At 43.8% G+C, this 17,584-nt stretch overlaps 1 protein-coding gene across 1 annotated transcript in view; it reads left to right on the top strand.

Annotated features, from left to right (window-relative positions):
- Window positions 1-16,454, top strand: part of CPN1 (carboxypeptidase N subunit 1) — a 74,683-nt gene extending 58,229 nt beyond the window's left edge. Inside the window, exons 7-9 of the mRNA XM_075348432.1 lie at window positions 8,888-8,987; window positions 9,079-9,197; window positions 12,246-16,454. Coding sequence (XP_075204547.1) covers window positions 8,888-8,987; window positions 9,079-9,197; window positions 12,246-12,377 — 351 coding nt within the window. The 3' untranslated portion in view covers window positions 12,378-16,454. The remainder of the gene's footprint in view (window positions 1-8,887; window positions 8,988-9,078; window positions 9,198-12,245) is intronic.
- Window positions 16,455-17,584: the final 1,130 nt, after the last annotated feature.

The raw sequence follows: 17,584 nt of genomic DNA, 5'->3' as shown, positions 1-17,584 counted from the left end.
CCTAGGCTATCAATAACCTCAGTGTTACCCCTAATGGTCGAGATGTCTGAGCCCCTTACCTGCCTATGCTCCTTACCAGGACTAATATGATTCCCCCTCTCCAAGCAGGGAAAGAAGGGGCAGGAGTGAGATGGAAACACAGATAAAGACAGACAGGGGAAACCAAAACCCTGATACACTGCAAACCCACAAGAATACAAAAAATGAGAGACTCGGGAGAAAAGCAAGAGCAGGAAGGTTGCAACAAACAGACAACAAGGGTTAACTCTACACTTGCACACAGCAACAAGTACTACAACCACCAGATAGTCTGGGTCACAACACCTTACCAGACCAGCTTAGATAAACTATAGCTGGATAAAAAGCAGGATCTAGCCAGCATATATAGGAGGGAAGCTGATGTGATTGGCTCTCCCGCAACATGTGATCAAAGGAGACTAACAAGCAGACCAGCAGAGATTAACTCTTGCTGGCCTGCCTATGACCTACCAGTCTGTTGATCGACGCCTGAGTGTGCCTGCGCTGATCAGACATCAGAGAAGTTATCAGGCATAGCGTCAGAATCTGTCATCTGAATAGATTACGATGCCACCATAACAGTCGGTGATGTTTGTAATAACCTCTGTGAGACAAACAGCTGATCGGTCGGAGAGACGGGGATTGGACCCCACTGATTTTATATTGATGACATATCCTAACAATAGGTCATCCATGTCATAAACCTGGATGACCCCTTTAATGACTGACAGCATCATAGGGACTTCAGCTGTAATATGGGTGCACACATTTTCCTATATGGCACCCACAGGATACTGGCCTAATATATACTTATCCCTGTATGTTGATTTGGCTGCAAAGATTTTAAGTATTGCACACCCTTGATCTCTTCCACTGTGCAGACTCAATGTACTGCCACAATGGTGTGTGTGTGTGTGTGTGTGTGTATATATATATATATATATATATATATATATATATATACAGTACAAACCAAAAGTTTGGACACACCTTCCCATCTCTAGAACAACTGTTAAGAGGAGACTTTGTGCAGCAGGCCTTCATCGCAAAATAGCTGTTAGGAAACCACTACTGAGGACAGGCAACAAGCAGAAGAGACTTGTTTGGGCTAAAGAACACAAGGAATGGACATTAGACCAGTGGATACTGTGCTTTGGTCTGATGAGTCCAAATTTGAGATCTTTGGATCCAACCACCGTGTCTTTGTAGAAAGGTGAACGGATGGACTCTACATGGCTGGTTCCCACCGTGAAGCATGGAGGAGGTGTGATGGTGTGGGGGTGCTTTGCTGATGACACTGTTGGGGATTTATTCAAAATTGAAGGCATACAGAACCAGCATGGCTACCACAGCATCTTGCATCGGCGTGTTATTCTATCCGGTTTGCGTTTAGTTGGACCATCATTTATTTTCAACAGGACAATGACCCCAAACACACCTCCAGGCTGTGTAAGGGCTATTTGACTAAGGAGTAGAGTGATGGGTGCTACGCCAGATGACCTGGCCTCCACAGTCACCAGACCTGAACCCAATAGAGATGGTTTGGGTGAGCTGGACCGCAGAGTGAAGGCAAAAGGGCCAACAAGTGCTAAGCATCTCTGGGAACTCCTTCAAGACTGTTGGAAAACCATTTCCGGTGACTACCTCTTGAAGCTCATCAGGAGAATGCCAAGAGTGTGCAAAGCAATAATCAAAGCAAAAGGTGGCTACTTTGAAGAACCTAGAATATAAGACATATTTTCAGTTGTTTCACACTTTTTTAAGTATTTCATTCCACATGTTTTAATTCATAGTTTTGATGTCTTCAATGTGAATCTACACTTTTCAGAGTTATGAAAATAAAGAAAACTCTTTGAATGAGAAGGTGTGTCCAAACGTTTGGTCTGCAGTGTAGTGTGTGTGTGTGTGTGTGTGTGTGTGTGTGTGTGTGTGTGTGTATATATATTGTGTGTGTGTGTATATATATTGTGTGTGTGTGTGTATATATATATATATATATATATATATATATATATATATATATATATATATATATATATATATAGGCCTCTATAGCAGCACACAAATACTGAATGAGCGCAGGACCGGAGTTCTAAAGGTTGCAAAAACATTCTGCTCTATTACCTGGAGGTGAAAGCTCCAGTGTAGTTTAGGGTTATGCAGGTCACCGTACCCAGACACCCGTGTGTGCCATAAATGAGCTGCTTTTATCGGCAAACTTCAACTTAAGAATATACCTAAAATACAAAACTGAAATAACCTGGGATAGGAAATGGGAAGAGGAAGAGCAGAACACTGCGGCTTCACATCATGGCTCCTACGAGCCTGAGGCCGGGTTAGCTGCACGCACACTGCGCACTTTGTCCAGCTTCACCTTTAATATGATGTTTCCAGGCAAACGCAGAACAGACACCGTTCAGTGGTACATTTTGTTTTACGGGCCCCCAAAATTCGACAGTCTTTACTTGTAGCAGTCATATAGTAAAGGAATAATTGTCTCTGTGTTCTTTTGGCCAAGCAGGAATTGGGGCATTTAAAAAAACACAGAGCGCTTTGTAAAGGGCTGGCCGATGTGTTTGTACGTCTCGTTTTAAAAGCACGTAATTAAATGTGACACTTTGATTAGCAAATCATTTACTCTAAGGGCAAGATTCTAAAGAAGCGATCCCCCGACAGCCCCCGGCCAAATCCGACCCCCCTACAACTACTGTATGTACATTGACAAGAACAAATTCATTCTCCCTAGAGCCGCATCTTGAACAGAAAATGGTCAATTGTCTAAATCAAGTGTTTGTGTTCGCATATTTGTAGAATGTTTTTAAAAAAATATTTTATACAAAAAAGTATATAAATTATAAAATATCAGGAAATGTTGCAGTTCATAACAGTCTGACACTTTCTGTAAGGAAAGCTGGTTTTAGGCAAAGTGGGGCCCTGCACAAAAATAATAGGGGAGACCAAAATGCTCAAATTTTGTACCAAGGTCTGGTGATGTCATATTTACACTATTGTCACAAGAAGATTTTTGCAGGCATTGCCAACTATAATGGCGGCGTCAGGATCTGTGGAAAATGCAGATTCTGGCACTCTGTCTGCTAACCTCTCTCTCTGTGATCAGCTCAAGGAGACGCAGGTGTCGACCCACAAACATAGACAAGCTAGCAAGAGTTAATCTCTGCTGGGCTGCTTGTTAGTCTCTTTGATCACATACTACAAGGGAGCCACTCACATTCGTTCCCCTCCATTTTATATGCTGGCTGGACTATTCCATTAATGCCAGCTATAGCTTACCTATACTGGTTTGGTGAAGTGTTGTGATCCAGATTTACTAGAAGTTGTTGTGAATTATTGCTGTGAGCAGTTATGATGTGAACCCTTGTCTTGTTATTGCTACCTTCCTGCTCTTGCTTTTCTCCTTTGTCCCTTACTGTTTGTTCCTGTGAGTTTGCAGTGTGTCTGAGTTTTGGCTTTCCCCTGTCTGTCTTAATCTATGTTTTCATCGCACTCCTGACCCTTCTTTCATCGGGAGGGGGGGTAACAGATTTGATCTGGTCAGGAGAATAGTAAGGCATAGGACTCCACCCTGAAGGGTAATCTGGAAGTCATGGATAGCCTAGGGTCCCCTAGCGTGATGGACAGTATAGGAGGCCCCCTGTCCCTCACTGTCATGCAGTCACATCTTGACAACTATTGATAATATTTATCAACTATTTACACCATTACCAAGCAAAGGAATACAGCAGCACACTATAAGACTAAGATGTATGCAAACATTGAATATATAAAAATTGGACTGCATTAATGCTATACAGAATATACCGTACCTATAAAAATTAAGGTACTTAGTGAATAAACTGGCCTATTAATGACAGCCCATCAGCCGTGATGAGGTGCACTTTTTTTTGATGGAACACCAGCCTATTACTTATCAAACGCCTTCATTTTTTAAAAATACAGCATCTTACAGTTTCGGCAAACTGGATGGGCTCTATAGAAATCTCCTGCCCACTCTGCTTGTGTTTTACTCAGCGTAAAGTGACCTGCAGTGCGGGTTTCAAATCCGCAACATGTCAATTTATCTTGCGGGTGCACTGAGTTTTATGGGCAGATTTTTGCCTTAAGGCCCCGTTACACACAACGACGTATCTAACGATATATCTTCGGGGTCACGGATTCCGTGACGCACATCCGGCATAGTTAGCGACGTCACCAACGAGCGCCCGTTAACGATGGAAAATACTCACCAAATCGTCCATCGTTGACGCGTCGTTCCTTTTCAAAAAATCGTTGATTGTTGAGGACGTAGGTTGTTCATCGTTCCCGAGGCAGCACACATCGCTACGCGTGACACCTCGGGAACGACGAACTACAGCTTACCTGCGGCCGCCGGCTATGGGAGGGAAGGAGGTGGGCGGGATGTTACGTCACGCTCATCTCCGCCCCTCCGCTTCTATTGGGCGGCCGCTTAGTGCCGCCGCTGTGACGCCGCACGAACCGCACCCTTAGAAAGGAGAGATTGTTCGGCGGCCACAGCGACGTCGGTGAACAGGTTACTGTGTGTGACGGTGCCGTAGCGATATTGTTTACTACGGCAGCGATCACCCCGTGACGCGCCACCGACGTTGGCGGGTGCTATCGCTCGCGACATCGCTAGTGATGTCGCAACGTGTAAAACCCGCTTTAGACTTGCATTAGATACAGAAAATCCACAGGTAAAAAATGCACACGGGTTTCTAATGCCTTTCTGCAGCAGAAATGTATAAAAAATTAATATACGGTAATGCAATCTTGTGTGTATCAATAATGTTTTGTCAAAGCCCAGTACTAGGAAAAATCAAAAACAAAGCAGCTTTATTTAATATATGACATATCAAAAAGAGTCAAAAACACAAAAACACCTGTAACAACAACTCCGAAATGCTGCAACATCAAAAACTCACCAAAAGCCTTTTTTGGGAACATAGCCTAACTTTTGAGCATCCTCCCTAGCTTTTGACAAACTTTTCAAACTTCCAATCCTACTGATACCCCCAATTCTGCCCCATTACTGTATTTTGCCCCATTACTGTATACATTCCCTATATAGGGAAGAACAGATCCCAAAAAAAACCATGAGGTCATATAGTACGGTATAGAGGAACGGCAAACATTCAAGGGAATCTGTCAGCAGATTTTGCTATGTAATCTGACAACAGCATGATATAGGAACAGAGACCCTGATTCTAGCGACGTATCACTTAGTTTACTGGGTGCAGCAATTGTGATAAAATCGGTTGTATTTACTGCAGAGCTTTGAGTGTTGAGCCCTGTATAACCCTGCCCACACCACTAATTGACAGCTTTTTGTATACACTGTGTTGCTAATTATCGGGTAAATGGAATTAAACAGAACAGCAGGACTAGAAGGTACAAGACACTTAGTCCTCTAATGATATTCTCCTGCTGATAAATTTTATTGAAACGACAACACACAGCCTAGTAAGTGACACATTTCTAGAATCAGGGTCTTAGCCCCTACATGATGCTACTCTCAGATTACATAGCAAAAACCTGCTGACAGATTCCCCATAACAAATTCCAACAGTTAACCCAGCGCCATCTGCTGTTAGCTCAACATAAGATTCAGCTGTTGCTATTTCTTCAACAGTAAGTGCAAACACTTATAGTATAGTATTTCTTAGGGGAGAGACACAATGGCGTATGACTCGCACGAGTACAATGTGAGAAAATCTTGCATTGCACTTGACCCCATGTAGGACAATGCTGCAGCTCAGATCGCAAGTTTTTCTCAGCCCTAATCAGACTGAGGAAAAAAAATCGCAGCATACTGCAATTGTCTGTAATTCTCTCATCACTCGCACCCATACAAGTCTATTGGTGCGAATGAAACATCAGACTGCACTCACATATATGCACAGGCTGACAAAGGAGGTGATGGGTGTATTAATCCCTCCCTCTCCTCTGCAGTTGTGATCTGATCACAAGATCGGATCACACTCGCATGACACTCAGCTCACGCTCGCAGCAGAGGCCTGACCCCGGGGGTCATTAGTATATCACATCTGATGCTCTCATATCACATGCCGTTCGCTAGTGTGGCTCCAGCCTTAGGCTCTGTGCGCACTGGGAAATGGAATTTTCTTGAGAAAATTCCGCATCCTCTCAAAGATTACCGCACCCGCGGTAAAAAACCGCGGGAAACCGCACCCGAAAACCGCATGCGGTTTGCCGCGGTTTGCCGCGGCTTTACCGCGGTATTGTTCGCGGTATTGCCGCGGTTTTGCCGCGTGCGGGTTGGGATGTGCTTTATTGCATTCAATGCAATAAAGCACATTGAAGAAAAAAAAAAAAAAATACATTTAATTCTGATAGTAGATAGACAGAAGAATAGATAGAGGGATAGATAGATAGATAGACAGACAGAGGGATAGATAGATAGAGGGATAGATAGATAGATAGATAGATGACAGATCGCTGCATTTCCCACGGTCGGCAGTGAGTTCACATTACCGGCCGTGGGAAATGACCGGTAATTACCTCTGCTGTCTGCTGCATTCAGCCTGTGTCTGTGACAGTCGCGGCTGGCTGTCAGCAGTGCAGGACGCAGGAGCCGGAGCTGTGTGGATTACGCCGGAGCTTTGTTTGGGGGGGTTAATAAAATGGTGAACGAGGCTTGTTGGTTTTATTTAAAATAAAGGATTTTTGGTGTGTGTGTTTTTTTCACTTTACTTACGGGTTGATCATGTCAGCTGTCACATAGATGCTGCCATGATCAAGCCTGGGGTTAATGGCGGTGGTCCCCCATCATCATTAACCCCTTGTATTACCTTGCCACCACTGCTACACGGTGGCAAGAAGAGCCGAGGACACGCCGGCAGTGCCGCATATTGCATGCGACAGTGCCGGGGCAGCTGCGGCTGATATTCTCGGCTGCCGGAGGGGGAGTGAGGCGGGGGACATTACCCTGCCCCTCTCCCTCCCCAGCCTGAGAATAGCGGGCCGCCGCTGTGTGCTTACCTCGGCTGGAAGGTAAATATACAGCGGAGCCCACGTTCTTTTTTTTCTATATTTCCGTTTTCTTTCTATGTGTGTTCTATGTGTCTGTGTCTATGTGATCTATGTCTGTGATGTCTATGTGTGTGTGATCTGTGTGTGTTTACTCTCTGCACGACTTCCTCTTCCTGTAATGACATCACTTCCCTGCAAAACCGCAAGCAAGTGATGTACATTACCAGAGGTAAACCGCAAAATACCGCAGGGAATAACGCAGGAAAACGCAGTGAACCGCACAGAATTTGCTGCCTGCGTTATTCCCTGCGGGATTTCATGATTAACATTGAGTCAATGGAGTGAAATCCCGCAGCGATGTGCGGAAAAGAAGTGACATGCACTTGTTTTTGCTGCGGGATTCCCGCAGCAAAACATGCAGCTGTCAAATTCCGCCCAGTGCGCACAGGATTTTTTTTCTCCATAGGATTTGCTGGTGATTCACTGCAGAGATGTTATGAACATTTTCTGCAGCGAAACATGCAGCAAATCCGCGGCAAAATCCGCGAAAAATCCGGTAAGTGCGCACATAGCCTTAAAGGGAACATGTCAGCAGGTTTTCCCCACATAAAGTTCAGCCACCACCAGTAAGCCCTGGAATATTGTATATATTGTATCTGCCTAAGCTGATCTGAATAATGTAAAAAAGATCTTGTATTATACTCATCTGTGGGATTGTCCAGTCTGATGGGCGTTGCTGGATTAAATCCGCCGCCTCCTCTCTGCTTGCACTTGCCGTCCTCGCTTCCTTCTTAATGTGGATGACGCGTCCTACGCCATCCACACAGTGCCCTCCATTGTGCTCCTGCGCATGCGAACTTCTCTCTGCCCTGCTGAGGGCAGAGTAAAGTATTGTAGTGTTCATGCGCGGCTGCTCTTTGCCCTTTCCCGCGCATGCGCACTACAATACTTTGCACTGCCGTCAGTATGGCAGACAGAGGGGCGCAATGGAGACCGCTCCATCCACACGGTGCAAAAAGGAGGACAGAGTCGGGGTAAGACGAGCGATGCCCATCGGACTGCCCAGCAGGTGACTATAATAAAACCTCTTTTCTACGTTATACAGGTTGGCTTGAGGATGTATATACAGCGTTCTAGAATGCTGTATATAAGGGCTTACAGGCAATGGCCTTACATTATATATCTAGTGACAGGTTACTTTTAAGGCCTTTCCCAGCACTACTGGGCCTCTAAATGCCTCACATGAGGATAATGGCTTTTTTACGCCTTCTACAAAGTAATAGTGTCACTTTTCTCCTCCCACAAAGTAATAAGCTTTTTCTGTGACCCCTAGAAGAAAAAATAATAACGTATTATTGTTTGGGGGCCAAAATAGGGTAGCAATAATATCAATATTACTTGGTTCTGGCTGTCAATATCCACCACTAGGGGGCGCTTACCGCATACAGATTTATTGTAGCATTCAATGGGAGCCACAAACACAATCTCATCACTACAGTTACTTTTTGCTTCTATTCCTTTGTTCATGATTAATTTTTCTGTTGCAGTCCAGCTTCCGTCACTCGGGGTTTGAGCTGCAGTACCATGTGCAGTCAAGGGTGGCGCTGTTTCCCTAAAATAAAAGCAGACCTTTTCCTAATTTCATGCAACCACTTTTTGTAGATTTTTGCAAATTCTTATCACAAAACAAGCAAAAAAATATAATTTTAGCAAATACAATGTGAACATTTCTTGTTGACAGGTGAGAGAGTTATTAGGGCTCGGCTCGTTTCATCTGTGGTTTTACAAGTTACAGTGTCACGGTCACCCGGCTAATGACCGTCAACCACCATGGACTTAAGCTTTTGTTATTTTTGCCTAGGTTCACAAAGGAGTTAAAGGGATGGTGACGGATGAGAATAATAATGGCATTGCCAATGCCGTGATCTCGGTTGCAGGCATTAACCACAACATCTTTTCCAGTAAGTAAAGGCTCAGGTTTGTTTTTAATTCTTCGCCCTAGACCCAATTCCTAATGAAAATGACCGATGTATACCTGTATTTTTAATATAGGCAAGGATGGAGATTATTTCCGCATGTTACTACCAGGCACTTATACAATGACTGTGTCGGCAGATGGCTGCTATGCAAAGTCCGCAACTATAGTAGTTGGTCCGGATGAGCCCACACTGGTAAGTTTTAGTAGGGAGGGTATAATGGTGGATGTCTTAGGCCTCTTTCACACGTTCATGAAAAACCACGCACGTTTTTCACGGACGTGTCAAGGGTGCGTTTTGCCCTCCGTGAGCCGTGTTTATGGCACACGTGTGTCCTCTGTGTGCTATCCGTGATAACACACGGAGAACGGGAACTTTCTACTCACTTGTCCCTGGCGTTGCTGGCCGTGGTGCTGATCTTCGGTCTCCGGTGCTGCCGACTCCCCGCTGCTGCTGCTTCCGGCCGCAGTGAAGTGAATATACAATGAGCATAATGAGCGGCGGTCGGAAGTAAGTGACAGCTGCGGGAGAGACAGCAGGGCTGGAGAAGGTGAGTAAAGTTTTGTTATTTTTTTCTCAGACAACGTGAGTTTTCTCCGGCGCGTGTCACACGGAACACCTCCGTGTGGTTCGTTTGCGTTCCGTGTGACACCCGTGATGCAGGAGAAAAACGGACATGTTGATGTGTGGAGCACACTGGCACACGTATGCTCCACACGTACACACAGTCCATGGCAGATCCATTGATTTTAATAGGTCTACGTGTGCCTGTGTCTCCGGTACGTGAGAAAACTGACCATACACGTACCGGGGGCACGCACGTGTGAAAGGCCTTAGGCGGTTTTCAATCTGCACTCCTTTCCCCATTTAGTGGTCCCTTCTGGGCTTCCGTCAACCCACCCCGCAAAATGGGTTTCAGATGTATACACCGACAGGGCCATTGACTATAATGGTGCAGACGGAGTCATCGTGTGCTCTGTCATGCACCATTTTCTGGAGTATACACCTATTGGAGGTGGACACCCGGATGTAGTAGACTGTGCCTGGTTATCTACCTCCAGTAAGTGTATACCCCCGAAAATGGTGCACGACAGAGCACACTGTGACTCCCTCTGCACCATTATAGTCAATGGCCCAGTCGGCACATACGCCCGAAACCCCGTTTTGCAGGGAGGAGTTCAGATAGAAACCCTGATGGAACTACTGAACGAGGAGAGGAACAATAATAATAATAAGTTTTATTTCTATAGCGCCAACATATTCCGCAGCGCTTTACAATTCAGAGGGGAACAATGGGGCAAAGGGGCCTTACCCCAAAAAGAGACCAGGGTAATAACTGGCACAAGGAGCTTTGCGTTTTTACCCCATGATAATGCAGCAATTTTTCATTTTTACACTTTCGTCCCCCCTTCTTCCAAAAGACATAACTTTTTAATTTTTCCATATGAGGACTTTTTTTTTTTTTTTTACAGGATGAGTTGTATTTTTAAACCGCATCTTTTATTTATTTTACCACATAATATACTGAAAATGTGAAATAAATTTACAAATGGGTTGAAAAAAAAATCTGCATAATTCCCCAATTTTTTTAAGGGGGGGAGCGTTTTGCTTTTTTGGTATTCATTATGCAGTAAAAAAAAAAAAAACAAAACCCTGCCAGCACGAATCATAGGTTAGAATAATTATATCCATACCAAACTTATATAGTTTTTTTTATTATTATTTAGTGACTTCAAAAAGTTTTGTTTTACAAAGTTCAGAATTTTTTGTTTTCCGAAACCCATTTTTACTTTTCCGTCGATAGAGTTGTAGCAGGGTTTGTTTTGTGTGTCAAGCAGTAGTTTTTATTTGTATCATTTTGGGGTAAATATGGTGTTTTGGTGCCGTTTTATCACATTTTTGTGGGAGGTGACGGCAACTAAAAATTAGCAATTCTGGTGTTTCAATTTTTTTTCCTTTTTTATGATTTTTATTTTATGGGTTTAGTTATTGTACATTATGAAATATTGTGCTAAATAGGATTTTTTTATTATTATTATTTATTTGGGTTTTTTTTTACATTTTTGGATGGGGAATTATTTTTAAATATTTCAGCAAACTCCTATCTCTGCTGATAGGTTCTGGCAGTATAGCAGTGCTGGCTTCTGCCCTATGTGGTGCGGGCTCAGCTCCTGAGCCCGCCCCATACATCTCCACCCTTTTCATGATGTACCATTACATCCTAGGGAGGGAAAAGGTTGACGGACTATTCCAGCCAAAAGTCCCCAAGCCTTTAAATTTAGCGGGAGTCGAGCATTCACCAAGTTGCTCCTTTTCAAAGTTAATTATGTTGGAGGCAACATCCGAAAATAGACATTAGATTGTCAACGAACCATCATTTGAGCTTAATTTTGACCCTCAACACCCTCTTGAGATCGACCCAAATGTCCCAACTCTAGTGAGCTGCTGTGTTTTTGGCTGAGCATGCACCTTTGTTCAGCCAAACACAGAGTAGTTCACTACGGTGGGGACACTTGGTCGATGTCAAGATATTTGTGGTAAGACATCCGGTATATCCAAAGTTAGCCACCTTAGAATCCAACCTAATGGTACACTAGGTAGAAAAAGATCAAGCACTCACCGGTTTTTGCTGTGTGAATCAGTGGACCTTTAATCGTGCATGGAAGTTACATGTGGCAAGCGGGGAGGAGGTGAGACAGGACAGCACGTTAGACGACGGCCGTTTCGCACTCTATAGTAGTGCTTCGACGGGTCGACGACCCGTCGAAGCACTACTATAGAGTGCGAAACGGCCGTCGTCTAACGTGCTGTCCTGTCTCACCCGCACCCCGCTTGCCACATGTAACTTCCATGCATGATTAAAGGTCCACTGATTCACACAGCAAAAACCGGTGAGTGCTTTCTCTTTTTCTACCTAGTGTCCCATTGGAATTGTTGTCGGCTTTTTTGAGCGTGCACCTCGGAGGCGTGCTATTGTTTTTCTGCAGCCAAATCCCTTGTGCTTCATTTGTCTGGAATGTCGCGGTTTAACGCATCATGTGAATATTGATTAAACCAGTAATAGAAGTAGTGCCCTGCTCACCTTCTCCTCCATTACTTTAGAATCCGACCTATGTTGAAGGTCTTCCATGGATTTCAGACTGTAGGGTCTTGGTGTATCAAAAAATGGTCAAATATTTGCTAAAAATGACCCATCTATTTTCTGTTCCTCCATGCTTGACTAATTTTCCTTTAAATCCTCAGATAAATTTTCAGTTAAAGAAGGAGAAAGTGTCCTCAAGCTCAAAGGAAAAACTGACCTCAAGAAACCTAAATTCCAAAAACCATATAAGAAAGGTCGTTCCAAGATCTGCGAACAGAAGGAAAGGAAGCTGAAGGCATCACACGGATATGGAGTGAGCGGGGCTTCAGTCTGATTGTCACACGGCATATTTTCATTTGTCACCAGACTTCACAATACAAACTGCATATATTAGTAATTTCACTTTAAACCTGGTAAGGCTGATGTACTTACTTTGATGAAAATTCATGTCATAATGGTACTATAACTCTAATATTAAAATGACCATGTCCAGCTAAACAGTTAGATAGTTTGTGGGTCAAAATATATTCAATCTTTGCCTTCCCAGCCTTACTGACAGTTGCAGCTTATACTGAGAAGTGTGATATTGCAGCAGGGAGGAGGGACACTGAGGAGCTGTCAATCAGATAACGGTGGGCAGATACTCCGGCAGCAGAGAGAAAGAATGATGAGAAGTTGTCAATCACATAATGGGGGGCGGATACTCCTCAGCAGCAGGGAGGAGGGATACTGAGGAGCTGATAATGGGGGGCGGATACTCATCAGCAGCAGGGAGGAGGGATACTGAGGAGCTGACAATCAGATAATGGTGGTCGGATACTCATCAGCAGGGAGGAAAGATGCCAAGGAGCTGTCAAGCAGATAATGGTGTTCAAATACTCATCAGCAGCAGGGAGGAGGGACACTAAGGAGCTGTCAATCAGATAATGGGGGGCGGATACTCATCAGCAGCAGGGAGGAGGGACACTGAGAAGCTGACAATCAGATAATAGGGGGTGGATACTCATCAGCAGCAGGGAGGAGGGACACTGAGGAGCTGACAATCAGATAATAGGGGCGGATACTCAACAGCAGCAGGGAGGAGGGACACTGAGGAGCTGTCAATCAGATAACGGTGGGCAGATACTCTGGCAGCAGAGAGGAAGAATGATGAGAAGTTGTCAATCACATAATGGGGGGGCGGATACTCCTCAGCAACAGGGAGGAGGGATACTGAGGAGCTGATAATGGGGGGCGGATACTCATCAGCAGTAGGGAGGAGGGACACTGAGAAGCTGACAATCAGATAATGGGGGGTGGATACTCATCAGCAGCAGGGAGGAGAGACACTGAGGAGCTGACAATCAGATAATAGGGGCGGATACTCAACAGCAGCAGGGAGGAGGGACACTGAGGAGCTGACAATCAGATAATAGGGGCGGATACTCATCAGCAGCAGGGAGGAGGGACACTGAGGAGCTGACAATCAGATAATAGGGGCGGATACTCATCAGCAGCAGGGAGGAGGGACATTGAGAAGCTGACAATCAGATAATGGGGGGTGGATACTCATCAGCAGCAAGGAGGAGGGATACTGAGAAGCTGACAATCAGATAATAGGGGTGGATACTCATCAGCAGCAGGGAGGAGGGACACTGAGGAGCTGACAATCTGATAATGGGGGGCGGATACTCATCGGCAGCAGGGAGGAGGGATACTGAGAAGCTGACAATCAGATAATAGGGGTGGATACTCATCAGCAGCAGGGAGGAGGGATACTGAGAAGCTGACAATCAGATAATAGGGGTGGATACTCATCAGCAGCAGGGAGGAGGGATACTGAGGAGCTGTCAATCAGATAATGGTGGTCGGATACTCATCAGCAGGGAGGAAAGATGCCAAGGAGCTGTCAAGCAGATAATGGTGTTCAAATACTCATCAGCAGCAGGGAGGAGGGACACTAAGGAGCTGTCAATCAGCTAATGCTGGGCGAATACGCATCAGCAGCAGGGAGGAAGGACACTGAGGAACTGTCAATCAGATAATGGGCGGATACTCTTCAGCAGCAGGGAGAAACAATATGAAAAATCTATCGATTAGGTTAGGTGGGTTGATATTCAGTAGCTGCAGAAAGGATGGACACTGAGAACAACTGTCAATCAGGCTGGGTGGGCAGAGACTGAGTTTACATTTTAAAAAATTATTATACATTTTGAAATAGATTTTTTTTTTTTTTTATGTAAGCACACCAGCCTCATCAGGTCTAAGAAATCTATTTCATAATCTATGCAGTTTGCGCTGTGAAATGTGGCCACAGGTCTGCATTACAAGGACTTGAGGAGCCAGTGGACGACCGTTAAATCTGAGACAGAAAACCTAAAATGATGCGGTATTAAAGTATTTTATAATATGTATTTATGTCAGAAAAAAATATTACAAGATAGGTTTAATCATTCCAAGATGACATCATATATCAATAGAGAAGACATATTGTTCCTCGCCTGTACATATCACGCGGCTTATTGTATCACAAGGAATTGTAAGAGTCGTCCTCTTCTGTCAGGTCAGCTCGGGGCCGATATCCAAAATATCAGCTCCCATATACAATACACATTACATATACATCCGGTGTCAACCTCCAAAATAGATAAATCAGGCATGATAACCTAATCTATGGTTTATAGGCGATAACCCACTCAATTAGGAACACGTGAACACTTGGACAAAATGACAACTTTGTAATTCACTTTTTTTCTCTATCTCGTTCCGTTTTCGAGATAAAAATGCTAACTCCGTTGTCTTCCACCAGGTGGCGCTATAGGTGGTTTCATTGCGTAGCGCAGGGCTACTTTACTATACCTAGACACCACTTCTATGCCTATAGCTGCCGCCGTTCTCAAGTTAATGGCGGTGGACAGGATATGGGTGGACACACTGTATAGGCCGGTCACATGATGTAATAAAGAAGAAACTCTCAGTACACCATAGAAGGTGTGTGCTGAATTGATTTCTCCAAGCGCTTGTAAAACAAATCTTATTAATTTGGAGTTCCAAGGGCATAGAAGCAGAGTATTTCGCTCACACTCCCTATAAATCAATGTTCAACCACTCATGTAGCCTTCTAAAATGGCCAGGAATATTAGCAAAGCCAGACACCCACTGACCGTGAACAGTTTGGGGGTACTTGCCCCTTATCAATGTATAACAGGTAGCTTTCTCAGATATAGCTAAATGTTGGGGATGTTACTAAAAAGCAAAATTAATAATCTTGCAATTTTCTTACTGGACACTAGGGCTGTTTTAGACTCATATCTCCAAGTTTTCAGCATGCTCATTATCAGCAGAGGCTGTTTACAATGTCAGGTACCGCCTTTACAGCTGACTATGGGATCTGCTAATGTAAATAGTTGATGTTATTGCAGTAAAATCCTATATGTTAAGCATAGGGGAAATTAAAACATCTATTTTATTAGTACTCCGTTTGATGGCTAAACAACTGCTTCCATGTATGTATAAACATTGTCCACATGATCACTCATAACCATAGATGTTTTAATTTCCCTATACTGGACGGACCAGATTTTATCGCCATTTTCATTATCCACATGAGCTAAAGGTTCAATCCAAGCAGGAAATTCCAATTTTGGACGGTGGTGGGTCAAGGCAATTTTTTTTTCTACTTTTGCAGATGTCACAGCTCACCTCCTCCCCCTCCCATCACAATGATTTTTGCACACTTCAATACAAAGGATATTTTTCATGAAACAACAGAGTTAGAGTCTAAAAAAAAAAAGCCCCTAGTGGCCAATGTGAGAATTACAAGTCTCATTTTTTTATTTTAGATAAAGATTGTGATATGGAATAAAACAATGCAAGAAATGTAAAAAAAAAAAAAATACTTTTATTACAAAAACCTAATTTAATTAATAGGTCATTTTTTGATGACAGCTTCTTTTTAAGATGTTAGGAAAAAAAACTGCAAACAATCTTGAGTTTTTAAAAGTAGGAAACACATTGGTGCATATTTATTTAGTTTTTAGAAGGAGACCCGGAGGCATTGGTTGGGCGCCGGGGCAGATCAGATTCTTGGCTGCGGTATTTCATTTCAAGCTAGGCATTGCCCCATGTATGGAGCTTAGCTTTGCCCCCGGGTCCTAATACTATTTATTGGCAATAGTCACAGGATATAAGTCATTTATATGGTGCTGAAAGATATTCCATTACATTTCCACATTCACCTACATCTTCCATATATCATTACACAGATACAGATGGGTAATGAACCTTTTGCATGACTTTTTTACTTTGTATGCAGGAACCGCTATGCAACATGCACAGATCATGCCATATGTGTATAAATAAAAGTATATTGTTTTTTATTTAACTTCTAATTTGTGATCCTGTTTTAAATGGCTTGTCTCAACTTTTTATATAGGTAATATTGTAAAGTTATTGTAAAAATCCTCTACATTCTCACAAAGGGAGTTTTTAATTTTATAGTTTACTGCTGGGTACTTACGTTAATGGCCATCTCTTCAGGTCATGAGCGGTGGCTGGATTTCTAGGCAAAGAGTTCAGCGCTTACAAGCTCTTTACTATAAAGTTTGTAAGCGCTGCTCTAAAAATTTGCTGAATCGGGAAGCTTCAGTGCCCCTGTGCTTCTCTGATGCTGAACAGTACAAAGATGCCTTTGCATGCAGAATGGGAGAGAGCACAGCTCAGTCCAAACTGTCAATCATCATGAGCTCACCACCCACCCTCCCCCACCCCCAGCCAATACCCCCCCCCCTTTTATCCTGAAGAACAACCCTTTCAGATTCACATATCCAGGACAAAACACTCTTGGATAAAAGGAATGAATGACAGCAGCAGCAGGAGAATAGTAGGATGACCTTGTGGGAGGCAGTGACCTCACCACTCATATCATTATGTTATCATAGCCTCACCGTCCTGAAGCTAAAAGGCTCCCTTTGATTAATAATGGTGGTCAGTGCTGGACCCCTTCTCCCTTAAAATGGTCAATGAAGAAGGTAAGCGAATTACCTCCACTAACTGCTATTACCGTTCTGATGTCCTGGGGTTACAGTGTAACATTGACTATGGGGATAGAAGGAAATCGGGGCTCCTAGGCTGACCCTCAGGTTGGGGGGCCCTAGCTATCCATAGTCTCAGAGATACCCCTGAAGTTGGGGAAGTCTGAGTCTCCTTCCTGACCCTGCTCCTGACCAGCCCTGATGTTATACCTCCTCCCCCTACCTCTCAGGGGCCGAGAAAGGAGTGTGATTACCCACATGAATAGATAGACGGGGAAACCAAAACTTTTTCACACAGCACATGCACACAGAGGTATAAGACAATAAGAGATAAGGAGGAAAACAAGAGCAGGGTGAAAACAACAATGTGACAAGTAGGAACTGCACAGATTATCTAAAATCATCCAGCAACAGTGGAATTAAGGTTATAGAAGAAGACAAGAAGTATCCAGCAGTGACCCAGGGGATCCTGGGAAGCAGTGAGTGTG

Source organism: Anomaloglossus baeobatrachus, chromosome 5 (genome assembly GCF_048569485.1).
Source record: "Anomaloglossus baeobatrachus isolate aAnoBae1 chromosome 5, aAnoBae1.hap1, whole genome shotgun sequence".
NCBI lineage: Eukaryota > Metazoa > Chordata > Amphibia > Anura > Aromobatidae > Anomaloglossus > Anomaloglossus baeobatrachus.
The sequence above is the reverse complement of the archived record's forward strand: the minus strand, read 5'-3'. Positions and strand labels throughout refer to the sequence as shown.